This window comes from Chinchilla lanigera, unplaced genomic scaffold, assembly GCF_000276665.1.
Source record: "Chinchilla lanigera isolate Chin_1 unplaced genomic scaffold, ChiLan1.0 scaffold00008, whole genome shotgun sequence".
Classification (NCBI taxonomy): domain Eukaryota; kingdom Metazoa; phylum Chordata; class Mammalia; order Rodentia; family Chinchillidae; genus Chinchilla; species Chinchilla lanigera.
Window position 1 is genome coordinate 8,211,810 of NW_004955409.1, and position 16,112 is coordinate 8,227,921.

The 16,112-nt window shown below is 60.8% G+C and overlaps 1 protein-coding gene across 2 annotated transcripts; it reads left to right on the plus strand.

The window, feature by feature from the left end:
- The first annotated feature begins 7,485 nt into the window (after positions 1–7,485).
- Positions 7,486–16,068, plus strand: Shf (Src homology 2 domain containing F). Of its 2 annotated transcripts, XM_013510315.1 has the most exons (6): positions 7,486–7,627; positions 10,253–10,459; positions 11,313–11,453; positions 12,776–12,945; positions 13,045–13,164; positions 15,594–15,682. In XM_013510315.1, exons 1-5 carry the CDS (start codon positions 7,594–7,596, stop codon positions 13,144–13,146), a joined length of 654 nt encoding a protein of 217 aa, XP_013365769.1. In that variant the 5' UTR covers positions 7,486–7,593; the 3' UTR covers positions 13,147–13,164; positions 15,594–15,682. The 2 variants fall into 2 exon arrangements, with proteins under 2 accessions (XP_013365769.1, XP_013365768.1); XM_013510314.1 differs by lacking the exon at positions 11,313–11,453 and having other exon boundaries at positions 12,776–12,947; positions 15,594–16,068.
- The last annotated feature ends 44 nt before the right edge of the window (positions 16,069–16,112 follow it).

Here is a 16,112-nt window from a genome sequence, read left to right on the forward strand (position 1 = left end):
GGAGGAGCGGATCTCCGGAGCCCCGGCCGGCGGCGACCGGGTGAGTGCGCGCTGGGCGGGGGTGGCCGTCGGGGGAGGTCTCCGGGGGAGGTGGTCGCAGGTCTGGAGGTTGCCGGAGGGACAAAGGTGGCCTGGCCCGAGCCGGTCCTGCGCTGTCACGGGCTCCCGGAGACACCAGCGGAGCCCCTGACCCTGGGGCTTGGCGTCTGAACCCACCTTTGTTCAGATTCTCTGCTGGATGATCAGATCCCCGGATGCCACCCCTGCCCCTGGCTGTGGTCCCAGGACCGGTGGCCCTCTCCTACTGGGTTCAGCTCCCCTCCTGGAGCCCCCCCAGCCTCATCCTGGAGCCTTTATTCTAACGGAAGAGAGGAGCGCGCACACAACACACACACAGCCACCCACCCACCCACCCCTTGCTGGTTTCTGGCATTTTTGCTCCTTGCCATTGCTGCCCTTTGATCTCTGATGCTTCGCTCACGCTGCTGCTCTTCTTTCTTTCCCTCCTCCTGGAGCCCAAGCATCCTGGCAGGTGCTGGAGCCCAGAAAGGAGGGGAGGGCCGGGGTTTCTCCCTGTGGACACAGCCAGAAAGCCGGCCTTTGCCTTCCCCTGCTGGGCAGGAGCTAGCTGGACTGTCCCCAGGAGGCCAGGGTGGGCTCTCTGTGGCTCTTGTCAAGGACGTTGGCCCCTGGAGTCCAGGCCCATTCCTCCCCGTGCCTCCCCATATAGGGGAATGGTTGCCCAGGACCTGTTGCCCAGCTGAGGCCGAGCCGAAGGCGAATTCCTCAGGTCCGAGAGCTTTTCCTGGCCTGCAGGCCCTGGGGCAGAGAGGAGAGCGGGCAGCCACCTCCCCAGGACACCGCCTGTCTCTCCCTGGCAGAGTGACAGCTGAAAGCCCTCCAGGGTCTCTGGCTGCAAGTCCAGGAAGATGACCGTGTGCCTGGTCCTGCGCTCCCCTCACCCCTGTTCCCTCCGGAGAGGAGAACGCGTCTTTATTAGACCACAGTTGGTGTCTGAATCCGAATCCTGGCGCTGAGATAGGGTCAGGGTCAGAGCTGAAGCCTCAGGAATGTGATGCATGTTTCTTTCCTTCCTTGGGGCTGCAATCCCCACTGCAGAGTAAGGCTGGGGGCGCTTCCCCAGGCTGTGGGGCTCCTTCCTCAGCTCCCCTGCCTCTGCGTGGGTGGGGGTGTGGATGGCAGCAGGGCAGAGGGGAGTGTAGGCCTTGTTCTTGCCACACTCAGTCTGCTCTCTGACCACTGCCTGTTGGCGGAGGACCCACGCCATCCTCAGCCCTTGTCCTCTGCATTGGCTAAGAGCGACCTGACAGACTGCCCATCAGCTGTGGGTCCCTCCGGGACAGGGACTCAGGCCTGTCCCCTGCCTCTGTGCCTCCCGGTGTCTGACACAACGCCTACATCAAATGAGTCTCCATTCCCAGGGGCTTCCTAGCCACAGCTCCCTGTGAATCTTCTCCCAGAGACCCCAAGGAGGGGCTGCCCCAGCAGCCAGGCAGACAGACCGGGATGGCCAGGCCTGTGCTGGAATCAGCCCTGTGACTGTGGGTTGCTCAGACCTGGGAGACAGACAAGAGCTGTCTTTGTCCGCTACAGGGACAGGAATGAAATCCAGCAGGCTCTCCAGGAAGCCACACCATCAATGTGGTCTCCTGAGTGGGTGTGAGGGGGAGGGTCCGATGTCACCTGAGCCTGGCCACAGGCAGGGACACACTACGGCCCTGATCTAGCACTTCCCACCATGTAGAGAGGACAGCTTCCTGCCCCTAGGAGTGGAGCTTGGGGAACCCCAGAGTCCTCCCTAGGCAGAGCGGAAGCCAGGCGCCAGCGCCGTGTGCTCACCTACGTGCCTCCGGTGCTGCCCCTGCCGCTGCTGGGCTGGTGTTTCTGCACCCTGTGTCCTCCTTTCCCTCACTTCCACAGGGCCCTTGCCTGTGGCTCTGGGGTCTCCTCCTGAGGCGACATGGGGCCTGGGGACTGCGAGTGCCTTGTGCTGCCGTCTCTGTCTCCTCATGGAGCCCTGGGTCTCATCCTGCGGCCGGGGAGGGGTCTGCACTTTCGGAGAGGGCCGGTGTGGAGAGCTGTTGAGCAGGTGGAGGGGCTTCTGTTGGAGCCCACGGGATCGATGCAGGAGGAGCCCGGTGGATGTGGGGACAGGAGGTGACCTGGACAAGATCCTGAGACGCCCAGGGGCTCAAGACCCTCGACTGCACCACGCAGGGCTCTGGCTGCCCCGCACTGTGGTTGGCAGGGGCTGGGGTGGCCATCTGGGCAGCCAGGCAGGGCAGGTGTGGGCGCAGCAGGAGCGGTGCCGTGCGGCAGGCAGAGGGGCTCTCGCCATCTGCTGCGGGAAGAGCCGCGGCTGGCACGGAGCCCCTGTCCCGCCACCCGGCCGTGTCCGGCAGAGGGGCCGTGGAGCGGGGACTTCCCTTGATCTGCTCACTTGCCAGTGACCTTCAGCAGGGAAACCTGGACTCATTAGGAGAGGGTGGATGAGCCGCCTGTGACCAGCAGTGTGTCCCTTGCCTCTGTCGTGCCGAGATGCGTGGATGGTGGAGCGGGCAGGTGACATGGACGGCAAGCCAGCCAGCCGTGTGTTGAAGCCGGAGCGCTTAGCTAGGGGGTGGAGGCGCCCAGGATATGTCGCCTCTGGAATCACGCACAGCCTCGCAGGTTCTTGTGGAGTTTGCCGTCCGCAGGCAGTGTGGAGGACAGAAGAGGGGTTGGGGGGAGACCATCGGTGTCTAAAGTGCAGCACATTCCCACCCTGAGGTCCCAACCAGTGTTCTCCCGGTAGAGTGTATCATTGCGTCGCCCTAGGAGCAGAAAGGGACTCTCTCCCTAAAGGTCTGGTCCTTGCCTCTTGCGAGTGATTTGTTTTGGTTTGGTTTGGTTTAGTTTGGTTTGTTGACACTGGGTCTTGCTATGCAGTTTAGGCAGGCCTTGAGCTCACTGTGTAGCCTAGCCTGGCCTTGACCTCGTGACATTCTTCCTGCCTCAGCCTCCCATGTGTTGGGATTACAGGTGTGCACCACCACGCCCAGTGTGAGTAGCTTTAATTTGCCTTCCTGTGGCTCCTGCAGAGTCTGGGGGAGTGATCACTCACATCACATGCGTTTGAGGAACTGGAGGGAGGGGGAAGGGAGGGGGAAGGGAGGGGAAGAAAGGGTTGCCATGGGAGGAGTCCAGGTCTTGAACCTTTGTGCGCCGACTGGGCCTCTTCCCCTCTAGCCTGACCCCGGCCACGTACTACCATTGGAGCTTTGGGGAGAGCTGAGACCTGCGGGCGCCTAGGGGGATCGTAGGGGTGGCCCGTCCACTTGGCCTGGCACAGTGGCCCGCACTCTGTCAGACAGACATCTGCTGCACTTGTCAGCTTGGTCAGGGGGTGACCCAGCCCCAGCCCAGCCTTGGCACTCTGCCTGTGTGAGCTGGTGACAGTTGAGACCCAGAGAACCATGGACGGGAGGGGCTGCTTGAGCTGGTTACGCCTTGTCCGGAACAGCGGTTTGAAGGGTACCCACTGCCCAGTCCTTGATCTCACCGTAATCCTCCTGCCTCAGCCTCTGCAGTGCTGGGATTATAGGCGTGAGTCACCATGCCCAGCTTCTTTGGATTTTTGAGTAACGTAGTAGCCGACATTTACTGAGCATCTATCTTGGCCTGGTACTGCTTTGAAGCAGCTGATATGTTAGACTGTTGATTCTTGTAACAACCACCCTGTAAAGAAAGCTCTGTTACTCTCATGGGATTCTTTATGGGGAAACTGAGGCACAGGAGTACACCAAGCTCACATGATTTCTCAGCTAGTAGGTAGCACAGCGGCGGTTCACAGCCCTGTGCCCTGATTCCAGACAGCACTGTGCCTGGCCCCTACCCTCTACAGCTGGCACCCATCAGAGGGGTATCTGGAAAGCTTTTGCTGAGGAGCGAGAGGGCCAGGCTCAGAGAAGGGCTGAGGGGCGCGTTCTATGCAGAACCCAATGTCTCCCAAATGCTGGAGATCGCTACTGACCCCTCCATCCCAAGGTGGCCACAGATGACCCGAGAGTCTTTTTAGGGGCAATACCAGGACTCGAACTCAGGAACTTGCACTCGCCAGGCAGGTGCTTGAGCCGCTGAGCTAGATCCCTGGTGCCCCTCCCCCACCAGGGGTCTTAGAAGGGGCAGCATCACCCGCACGCCTGTGATGCATGACTCCTTTGTAAACATGGCATTGCTCTTTAATTAGAAAAGGGAAAACAAGCAATGCGTTTCATGTCAAAGGAGTTTCCCAGGCAGATAAATCAGGCGAGGGCTTCCCAATAATTAGGAGCAGCTTACGCCCCAAGTTTGACTCGGGAAAGGCAAGCAGTGTTCCCTTCCCTCGACGGATTGGTTCTTTACTGGGTGTTCAGAGACAAAGGACTTCCATGGTTAAACACTTGGGGACATACTGAAATAAGCACAAGCTGAAGTGATCCCTTGTGCAGGACTTCTTCAAGTGTGTGTGTAGTGCCAAACCTTGAACCTGGGGTCTTGCAATTCTAGGCAAGCGCTGTCACTGAGCTGCATCCCCAGCCACTGAAGTAAAGTAAATCCACATGACAGGACAGGAGATGCAGCGCTCCCTAAATTTGGGGGAAATGTGTGACAGAGCCTCCCTGGCAGTCAGGAGACCCGAGGCCCACTCTGACGTGCCCTGGGCCCCCCACAGGGCTTACACAGAAGATTATCACCAAAGCCATCTGGTGTTGAGCACAAACCCCGTGCCAGCCCCGGGACTGAGAGCTGCTCCAAACCTGCCTTCCTCTTCTCTACCCTCTGAGATGAGTTCAAGTCCACTTCGCCTTACAACTGAGCTTGAAGAGAGAGGTTTCCAGACGTGAAATGTAAGCTAAAGAAGCTGCAGTTTGGCACCTGGCAGAGCCCTGTGAAATACGAGCCCCCTCCCTGTCTCTTGAGGAAGGTTGGGGGCAGGTCACGGGGCCCTGCTGCAGAACAGAGGACCGGCTGGGCGCTGGACGCTGGACGCTGGGTGCCAGCCCGCTGCCATCGCAGGAGTGGTGTGTGCAGGAAGCAGAGCTGAGGGAGTGGCTGCTGTGGGGGGGCTCTCAGTGGAACAGAGCAGGAGCAGGGTCCTGGGGCAGCCTGCTGGGTGGTACGGGGAGGGAGGGGGCCAGGGCGCCTCGTTTGGAAGTAATTCCGACTTCAGCTGTGTTCTGGCAGCCCTGTACCGGTAACAAGGGTGTGCTGAGGTTGGCCTGCCTGGCGTTGGGGTCTCCTGAAGGCCCTTGGCTAAAGGTTCCTCCCTTCCACCCAGGGGCCGAGGCCCGGATGCTATTCAGACGTTGATCCTGTCGCCCTTGCTGGTCAGTCAGGGGTTGGGGTGAGCGGGGATCTGGAAGGGGGTCACTCCTGAGGATGGAGGTGGGCAGGAGAAGGGGGCCGTGTGGGACCCGTTGAGAGTCTGCTCTTGCAGGCCCTGGTAGCCACAGCAGTGGGGCCATGGACCATTAACGAAGCAGCAGATTGTGGTGGCTGCGAGGTGCCCTGGGCCTGGAAGCCCTGGGGAGGCCGGCTTGGGTCCGGTGGGTGCAGGCCAGGTGCCAGGCCACCGGCCTTCCTGGGCACTGCGGGCGATGATGGGGCCAGGGCCAGGGCCAGGGCTTCCTGGAGCAGGGTGCGGAGCCAGGAGTGGAACAGAGGAGCCATTGAGCTGCCACCTGGCTGCCCACGGGCACTGCGGGCTGGCACAGGAAGCCCTGCCGGGCTGGGAGAGGTCTGGGCTCCAGGCACGGGTGGGACGCACCTCCTTCTGCTCTGACCAGGCCCGAGGAGGGGCTGAAGGGATTGAGGGAGTGGCGAGGGTGGGGGCTGGGAGAGGAGCCTCCGGGAACGCAGCCTCACCTGCTCCCCAAGGCACAACTTCCCCTTGCTTCTGAGTGACCAGAGAGCTGCTCCCGCTGTCCGATCTCCTCCTCAGTGTGAATGGCCCGACAGGTGCCCACAGGGAGGGGTGAGGCTCTGGTGCTCAGAGGTGACCGTGGGTCGGGCCCTGGGGAAGCTCAGCTGGCAGGAAGACGTCCAGTAACCCGAACATCTGCCACTGGAAAGCGGTGGGGACAAGGACAGAGCACCGAGCTTCTTGGGAACAGCAGTTGAAACCAAGGAGGAGCGGGGCATCTCCAGGCTCTTTAACTTTGGGCTTTTTCAGAGCACTGAGGCGCTTCTGTGAGCCCAAAGCCCCAGCAGTAGCGGGCTCCAGAGCCCCTTAGTCAGCGGTGCGGCGCAGGCCAGGAGGGGCGGGGAGGAGGATGGTGAAAGCTCCGAGGGCGGCCGGTGGTGATGGCTGGAAGCATTTTCTGGGGGCGGCTGAGCGCCAGCAGCCTGCTGGAGCTGGAGAATCCAGGACGGGGAGCTCCAGGCCGAGGTGATTGCGTGGTGCTGCTGCGCTCGTGGGAGGTGGCAGATGTCCAAGCAGGGAGGCCGACTTGGGGAAAGGCGGGAGCAGCCCTCCCCGTGCCGCGGGGCCCAGGGCATCTTGCCTGTAGCCAGGTGCTGGAGGCCCCGGGTGAGCAGAGTTCTGTCTCCGCTGCTGTCACCACCGCCAAAAAAAGCCGGTGCCCAGCTTGGAGAAAGGCTCCATTGTCCTGAGCCGGGCCCCACCCTGAGCACCTTGGGCGCCTCTGCAGGGCGGGCGGCTTGTGGTGAGCTCTGCAGGGCGCAGGGATGGATGGGGCAGCCAGAAGCTCATCGCTGGAAGAGAGCGGCACCTGGGAGGTGGAGGGTGTGGCGAGGTCCGGCCTGGCCCCGTCTGCCCGAAGCCTGGGAGTTTCAGGCCACCCTGGCCTCGTGTCTCTCCCAGCGCAGCTGAGATCCCGGGTAGCAGGTTGGTGAGCCTCTGCACGAGGGCGGGAGTTCCAGTCCTGGGTGCCCCACGTGTGTACACGGAATGGTCTTGGGCCTTTTGCTCCCGGACTGCCTGGGGCCTTCATTTCCTGCCAGTGGGGTTGGGACCAGCCCCTGGGGTGTCCTGCGATCACAGCGAAGGGCAGTGCAGCCGTGAGTGCAGCGCGTCCTCTGCTTCCTTTCCTGTTGGTTGGTTTGTTCAGCGTCTGGGAGCGCTGACCTTGCTGCCTCTCTGCCCCTGGCTCGCTCTCTAGAGCCTTTGGACGCCTTCGTCACCAGGTCTGGGAATTCCTTTTGAACCACCTGGTGTAGGTGCTTGTCCTGCGGGAACCCTTGGGCAGGCTGTGCAGCGTGAGACCCGGCCCAGGGACACGCAGTTAGCAGGAGAGAAAGATGCGCGCCTTGGCAGGGCTGCAGAGGAGAGCCAGAGCCGGCGCCTGTGCCAACGCTGAGCTGCCCTGGGGCCGGGGGCTCCCGTCCAGGCCGGCCCAGGACTCTTGTTCCGTGGACAGCTTGGGGAGAAGCAGGGCTGCCCCACACCATCTGAAGCCCGCTATCCTACCCGCCTCCCCACAGCTGGCCATCCTGGAGGACTATGCAGACCCGTTCGATGTGCAGGACACTGGAGAAGTCTCAGCGGGAGCCTCAGGGGCCCCGGAGAAGATCCCCGAAAATGACGGCTACATGGAGCCTTACGAGGCGCAGAAGATGATGGCTGGTGAGTGACAGGCGCAGGGGAGGGACCCCAAGACCCGTCTCTGTACAGCAGGCTGTGGGACCCCCATGTCTTGGGACTGATGCTTGGGTTCCAAGAAAACGGGGGCGCCTTTGCCAGGCCCTTGGGAGGGTGGCCACTGCTTTTAAGATGGTCACTTTGGAAGAGGAGCTTGATTTTGTTTTGGTCTTTTTGAGACAGGGTCTCATTATGGGGTTCAGGCTGGCCTTGAGCTCATTTTGTAGCCCAGGCTAGTCTCAAACTTGCAGCGATCCTCCTGCCTCAGCCTCCCCAGTACTGGGATTACAGGCATGCGCCACCACACCCGGCAGGAGCTTGATTTGTAAAATAGCCTCATACTATAAGTCAGATAGAAGCATTCAAGATTGGAAGGGCAAGATAGCAGTGTGGGCTGGGAGCCAAGGACCCTGAAGAGAGTCACTGGCTCTGGGGCGCTGTTACGAATTCAGAACATTGACATTATCTCAAAGTGGAACATCCTTATGGCACTTAGAAACACAACGAGAAATAAAGACGCCATGGGGAGAGTGCGCCGGGGTCCCGAGGCCCGCAGAGCAGGCTGGTCCAGGAAGGTGACGTTGGTGCCGGGCGTATCTGGCAGCTGAGAAAGGCGAGACACACAGGCAAGTGCTTCAAAGGTTGCAGTGAAGCGTTTGGACTTGCTCCAAAAGGGGTGTGGACTCACGCTTAATTCCTGAGCAAGAAAGAAAGGATAAATGTGGCATTTTGAGAGGATTACTGAGTCCTTTGTGTGCAGAAGGGGTTGGAAGAACTGGGTATCAGGAAGTTCGAGCCAGGCACGATGGCGCGCGCCCATAATCCCAGCGCCCGGAGGACTGTGAGCTGAAGGCCAGCCTGGGCTACGGAGCAAGTTCAAGGCTCCAGGACTGCATCAGAGTCGCTGTCCTGAGACAACAGCAGTGAAAACAGAAAGAAGGGAGGGCTGGACTGTTAGGTGTTGGGAAATTTGGGGGGGCTTTAAGGGGCCGGTAATTAAGGCCTCTTTCTTTCTCTCCTGAGCTTGGGGATAGTTGAGAAATGAGATGAAGGAAACACAGCGGATGGAGCTTGAAAGAGTCAGCTGTCTTACGGACGAAGTTGACCAGAGGGTGATGCTCAGCAGGGTGGCCACATCGGGCCACTTTACCGCAGAACCGAACTTGGCCGCTCAGGCTCAGGCAGGGCCAGAAGCTGCAGCCTCCTGCTCAAAGCACAGGGAGGAGGACCCGGGACCTCTGCTTTGGTACAAAGGCAGATCTGGGGAGAAGGAGCGACTGCTGGCCGGTCGGAGAGGAGCGGGCGGGGGCAGAGATCGGGGCAGCGTTGCCCCTGGAGTCCTCCTCTGCGAACCGTGGAGAGACGAGCTCGGGGCTGAGGTTTGCTCCGGCTGTAATCTGCAGAGGGAGAAATGGGGTGAAGGTCATCAGGTGCTGGCAAGGGACAGTTGGGGTTCAGAAAACCCTGTAGGATCAGGTCCAAGGAGAACATGGAACATGTGGTGGGCAGGAGTGGAGGAGAAGGGGTGGCCGCCTCCTGTAGCTCCATTGCGTCCATCGGACGCTTGTGGGGCTGGTGATCCTCAAACGCAGCCGCTGTGGAGGAGGCGGTGCACTGGAAGGGAGGTGAAGTCACGGGGCATCTTACATGCAGTGGGAAGGCAAGTAGAGACACCGTCGCTGTCAGAGACCAGGCAAGGAGGCCGTGGGCCAGGCCAGGGCAGGGAGAATGAAGCTGACGAGCCGTGGCGGCTGCAGGGAGAGCCCGGCGGGAACCACAGGGAGAAGACGTCCGGGATGTTGGCTTGGGAGAGGGCAGGGCGTCCAGGAGGGCGTGGTCCCAAGCGTGCAGCGACAGCAGTGGGGACCTGCAGACAGACATGTTGGGCAACAGGAGCAGGTGGGCGAGTGCAGGGCTGTGACTCGGTCCCCTAAGATGTGTCAGATAAGCTGCTCAGCGATTGCTGTGTGTTCTGGGACCCTTTTTCTTTTTCTTCCTGAGACAGGGTCTGGCCATTTAGCCCAGGCTGACCTCAGACTCACAGCAATCCTCCTGCCTCAGCCTCCTGAGTGCTGGGATTACAGGTGTGCCCGATTACCACACCGGCTCCAGGGAATACTTTCTCTGTGTTTCACTCTAGAGCTTGTCTGTCTGTCTCCCATGCGCCTTATGCTTTGTGAGCCCTTAAGTGTTTGGTTTGAAAGGTGCTGTTTCCCTTCTGTTTTTTCTTTCCTTCCTTCCCTTCTTCCTTCCTCTTTCCTTCCTTCTTCCCTCCCTCCTTCCTTCCTTCTTCCCTCCCTCCTTCCTTCTTTCTTGCTTCCTTCCTCCTTCCTTCCTTTCTCCTTCCTTCCTTTCTCCTTCCTTCTTTCCTTCTTCCTTCCTTCCTTCCTTCCTTCCTTCCTTCCTTCCTTCCTTCCTTTCTTCCTACCTTCCTTCCTTCTTTCTTTCTTTCTCTGATGCTGAGCATGGAACCCAGCGTCCTATGCAGCCCGGAGTGGCTCTGAGGGTGACAGCTCCAGGAGGTGTGGCTGTTGGGCTCCCCCAGAGCCAGGGCTTTGGCCTCAGATCTCTGGCCGAGCCCACACCTCTCCCTCATCCTTGGCCTGGCAGAGATCCGGGGCTCTAAGGAGCCGAGCGCCCAGCCCTTGCCTCTGTACGACACCCCCTACGAGCCGGACGAGGAGGGCCCCACCCCCGAGGGCGAGGCTGCCCCGTGGCCCCGGGAGTCCCGCCTGCCAGAGGATGACGAGAGGCCTCCGGAGGAGTATGACCAGCCCTGGGAGTGGAAGAAGGAGAGGATTTCCAAAGCCTTTGCCGGTGAGTCTGGGCGGAGACATTTAATGCATCAGACCGGGTGTGCGTGCGTGCGCGCGCGCGTGTGTAAGTACCAACGCACACGTGTCACTGGAAGTCCCTGGCTTTGTCTCCTGGTGGACGGCTCAGTGCACTGGGGGTTTGAGGCCCCAGGAGGACTCAGCGGGGCGCCGTGAGGAGTCCCCTGACCGCCGAGTGAGGGTCCGCTGTCCTGTTGTGCGGTCCATCCCAGGCCGGCCCGGCCCCTCTGCCCGCCTCCTGCCCGCCAGCAGCCAGGCTGGAAACCGCTGCGCGTCCTCGGCTTCCCGTAAAGCGCCCGCCATGCGAGGACGAGGATGAGGACGGGCCGTTTATCTCCTGGAGAATCGATACTGTTTGGATTACTTAATGGGAAAATCTATGCCTGTCATTAGGAAACCTCGTTAGCGGTGCTGCAGCCGCCCGTGGCGGCACTGCTCCTGGGATGGGGCATTAAATTTCAATAAAGCAAGGGCCCCTGCCCGGCTGCAGGCCTGCGCCATCCTGAGGCCCGGAGGTCTGCAGCCTGCTGGGGCCCGGGATGGCCGAAGGGAGGCGAGGCGGGGGCCGGGCTGTGGGTGGCTCCGATCCTGCTTCTCCTCTTTTCTGGGCCCCTGAGGGCTGTGAGAGGTGGACGGGAGGAGGCGGCCGCTGGCTGTGAGAGCGCCCCGCCTGCGCCTCCCACCGTGACCTGACCTGAGTGAGGGGGCGCCCTGCCAGCCCCAGCCGGTCCTGCTCCTGCCCCCCCGCCCCGCCTGCCTCAGCTGTCCTGTGTCTCAACCTCGGCCTGTCTCTGTCTCTGTCACTGTCTTTCTTCTCCTTCTGCTGCTGGCTCCAGTTGACATAAAGGTCATCAAAGACCTACCTTGGCCTCCGCCCGTGGGACAGCTGGACAGCAGCCCCTCCCTGCCCGACGGGGACAGGGACGTCTCCGGTCCAGCCTCACCCCTCCCTGAGCCCAGCCTGGAGGACGGCAGCGGTGGGTCCTGGGGGGCTTCTGTCCAGGGAGACAGGTCCTCTTGGCCCTGTGGACCTGGGCTGGAGGAGCCGAGAGGTTGGGTGGGGCTGGGAGGGGAAACCCACTGGCTCAGCAGGGAGGGGAAGGGAGAGAGTGCATGCTCCTCTCCCAGGAGCTGGGCGGAGCCTCCACGCCTCCAAATTCCACCTATTCTATTTTGTTTTATTTATTTAAATTTATTCTCAGTACTCGGGGTGGAACCGGGGCCTTCACTGAGCAGCATCCCCAGCCCTGTGTACGTTTTGTACTTGGAGCCCGCGCTTGCTGAGCGGCCGGTCTGGGCTGCACTTACCTCAGCCTCCCCAGCAAGGGGGGATCACAGGTGTCCACCACCCCACCCGGGAGAAGTGCACTATTTTCAGGCCTTTCTGGGTAGAGCTGCCAGTACAGTGTACCCCGGGGGTGGGAGTGGAGCTGGCTCAGGAAGCTTCCTGCCTGGAGAGGATCTGTCCTTGCGTCCAGTGACTGCAGGATGGTAAAGGCTTGAAAGTGGTAAGGAGCCAGGCATGGTGGCGCACACCTGTAATCCCGGTACTTGGGAGGCTGAGGCAGGAGGATCCCTGTGAATTTGAGGCCAGCCTGGGCTACCTAGTGAGGCCCTGTCTCTAAAAAAGAAAGTGATGAAGGAGAGAACAGGGAGAAAGCCCTGAGCGTCCTCTGCCTTCCGCCCTGCCCAGAGCGGGCACCTGAGGCGTCCGTAGCGTCTGTGGGTGCGTTAGTACCCAAGAGCTGGGTTATGTGAATGCAGATGGAGGAGTGCTTGTCTCCGTGCCTCTGGGCCCTGCCTGGGACCTGTTGGGGCGGCAGCTGGCAGGCTCCTGGCCTGGGAGGGCAGAGCCACCTGCGGGGCTCCTGGGAGGGGTGGTGGGCAGCGACCAAGGGCAGGGCAGGCAGGCGGCCGTCTGGCGGCCTGGGCAGGATTAGCCTGTCAGGATGGCACCGGGGAATCGGGTAATTGTTCTCCAATCGATAAGTCATTTCTGCAGAATGGCTTGGCAGGGTGATTTGAAGAACGGTAATGAACTCTGAGGAGGAGAAAGAAACAATATTATCAGCGCCAAAGGCACTGAGGGGGCGGGAGGCTGTCGCTGCTCCTGCGGGAGGTGCTCAGTGGTTTCCTGGGTAGCTGCCTCCCCAGAGCCCCAGGACTTGGGGCTGTGTGGTGCGGGAGGCCGAGCCCGACCTGGGCAGGGGGCTGCACACCCTGTCCGCAGCGTGGGGGAGGGGGCTCCACGGCTGTTACCCGAGGTCCTCGGAGTCCCTGACCCAAGCTTTCCCTGCAGCCCAGTTTGAAGGATCAGAGAAGAGCTGCCTGTCACCCGGCCGGGAGGAGAAGGGGCGACCGCCTCCCCGGCTCCCTGCAGTGACCCCCAAGCCAGCCAAGCCCCTGGGCACGGAGCCTGGCAGCCCCCTGGGGGAGTGGACGGACCCCGCGTTGCCATTGGAAGACCAGGTGTGAGTGTCTGCGTCCGCTGGGGCTACTTGGGCTTCCCTGCAGGGGGGGCCGGGCCCCGCAGACACGCCCCTCCTCTGTCCCCTCCTCTCATCTCAGCTGGTACCACGGGGCCATCAGCCGCACCGACGCCGAGAACCTGCTGCGGCTGTGCAAGGAGGCCAGCTACCTGGTACGCAACAGCGAGACCAGCAAGAATGACTTCTCCCTGTCCCTCAGGTGAGTGGGGACCGGCGTGGGGCCCTGAGACGCGTGGGCTGGCCCTGCTGGCTAGGAGGGAACTGGCAGCCTCAGCCACAGCTCAGAAGGGTGCTGGTACTCACTAGCTGTGTGGCTTCCAGAGGCTGAGGCAGGAGGATTGCTTTGAGCTGGAGGCCATGCTAGGCTCTGTGGTAAGTTCAAGGCCAGCCTGAACTGCACCGTGAGACCCCGTCTCAAAAACATTTTAAATTGGACAGTGAAGGAATTTCTAAACTGTGTATACTTGGAGGGTTCTCATTCCACTTCAGGAAAAGATTTGAGAAAAATGCCGAGTGGGGTGGCGCACACCTGTAATCCCAGCACTTGAGGGGTTGAAGCAGGAGGATCTCTGAGTTCAAAGCCAGCCTGGGCTACATAGTGTGTAGAGCAAGACCCTGTCTCAAAAAGTAACAAATAAATAAATAAAAATAAATAAAACATAGGAGAAAAAAAGCACCAAACTAGTTAGGTAACCTGAGTTCTGCTCTTGGGTTTGATAACACTAGCTATATCACCCAGGCCTCCCTGGCCTCGGTTATACCTTTGTGAAATGATAGACATCTCTTAGGCTTCTTTTTTTCCAGTGCCTATATTCAGTCTGGGGGTTATAAAAATCAAAAGAGCATTTCAGAAAAATTCATTTGTCAAAAATTTGATTTGTGCCCAAATCAAATTATGGTGGTACATTAATCGCAGCGCTCTGGAGGCTGAGACAGGAGGATCACAGAGTTCGAGGCCAACCTAGGCTACATAGCAAGTTCAAGGCCAGCCTGACCTACATTCAGAACATCTGTCTCAAAAACCAAAAACAAAATTTTTTGGTTTACACAATATCATAGGGTGTATTGTTGAAAATAACTACAGCCATGGTGCCTACCAAGCAGCATATACACCATCTCCAAACCAACTCGCACCGGTCACCAGATAGGTTTCTTTCTCAGCACACAGAATAGATTCGGAGGTTTATAACTTGCTCAAGCTCACCAGCTAAATCAAGTCCCCAAAGGCAGACTATGGCAGACCATGGTGTTGTACACCCTTGGGCCCTAGCACTAGAGAAACCGAGGCAGGAGGATCACTTGAGCCCAGACAAGAGTTCAAGGTCCGCCTGAGCAACATAGCAAGACCCAGTTCAAAAAACAAAAGAAAAAAATATTTATATGTTTCCAATTTGGGATTTGAACCCAGCTCCGAGTCTGACCTCCGTCTGACTCCGAGGGGGCCCTGCCATGAGTGCCTGGAGTCTTCTGCGCCCAGCCAGGGGAGATGCAGGGGTCTGGTTACCTAGAGGGACGGCAGCCAGCTGAGGAGCCCTGGCCTCGCCCCAGCCCAGGCTGATCTGGCCTCTCCCGCCGCCTCTGTCTGCCAGGGCCTCGTTTGCATATAAATGGCTTCTCTGAAATACAATTATGGTTTTTCTTCTCTCCCTAATGGAAGGGCTTTCACTAGTAATTAAACAGCTTCCTCCAAAGGCCTGGCCAGCCCCTGGCCCTGTGGCTAGCCGGTCCCAGCCGGCCCCCGTGGGTCTGACAAGGGCCTTGCTGGGTCCTAATGGGCCCTGTGGACCTGGGGGGGCGGGTGTCACAGCCACCCTCCCTGGTGGTCCGTGATGCGGAGGCCGGCGCTGTGGTGGATCTGTCCTGGAGGAGGAAGTACAGCTCCCAAGTGCCTGTGGGGAGCGGGGCAGGAGGGCAGGGCTGTGGCCTGGCCTCGGTGAGGGGCACGTGGTGTGGGGGCCCTCACTGCCAGCCCCAGGCTTTTATCTCAGTCCTGCGGATGCCCCACGCCCTGCCCTAGCCCAGCCTCCTCTTGGGGGCTGCCAGGCTGCAGAGTGGAGCTCCCCACCCCCCCAGCCTCCCGCTGCTCTCCGGGGCTTCATGCCCAGGCAGGGGTGAGGAGCCAGCGTGGCCTGTGAAGATGGGGGCCTCAGGAGAGACCCCCAAGCCCTGCCCTTGTCCCCAAGCAGGTCCTGGCCCTAGAAGGCCTCTCCAGACATCTGTTAGGCTGACTGAGTTTCAGGCGCAGCCCTGGCAAACTGCGTGGGTGGTAGTTTGGACACTTGGGGGGGCCTCACTCCCACATCCTCGCCCCAGGCTGAGGGTCGCAGGACACTAGGGCCCTGGCACGGGGCGATCTCCATGGGCGGGGCAGCGGACTGCAGCTTCCTGAGGGTGTCACTGCAGCCCCCAAGGCGGGATGGAGGGGCAGGGCTGGCCCAGGGCCGGGAGGAGGGTGAAGGGATGACCTTGAAGCGCAGCTCATGCCAGTGCCCCCGCCTCCACGCTGCCCTGCTTGGCTCCCGCCTGCACGCGGCTGGCTTTGAGGCCACGGGTGCCGCGGGCGCCTGGAGGGCTGAGGGTGGCCCGCGGGCGCCCCAGGCCCCCTCACCAGGGTCTCCTCCCTCGCAGGAGCAGCCAGGGCTTCATGCACATGAAGCTGTCCCGGACCAAGGAACACAAGTACGTGCTGGGCCAGAACAGCCCTCCCTTCAGCAGCGTGCCGGAGATCGTGCACCACTACGCCAGCCGCAAGCTGCCCATCAAGGGGGCCGAGCACATGTCGCTGCTGTACCCCGTGGCCATCCGGACTCTCTAGACCTGGGGCCCGGCGCCGGAACAGACCGGGATCTGGCCTGGGCCGGGGGCCGAGCGTCTGGAGGGACCCAAGGAACTTGATCCTGCCACCTTGCGTCCCCTTGCCCTGGACCCTGGGGCCTCTAAGGCCGCAGATTCCTTAATTTATTGTAAAGAGGAAGGCGCCTGGGGCCTGCGCAGGGCCTGGTCCCCCGGGTCCGCCTGGGGCGGAGGCTCTCGCCTCGGTCTGCCCCGGCTGCGCGGGAAGCGCCCTGGCCAGCGGCGCGAAATAAACCGATCCTGCCAGGCACAGCCGCGTTCGCGCCGGCGCCGCCGCAAGCCAGGCGGGGGGAG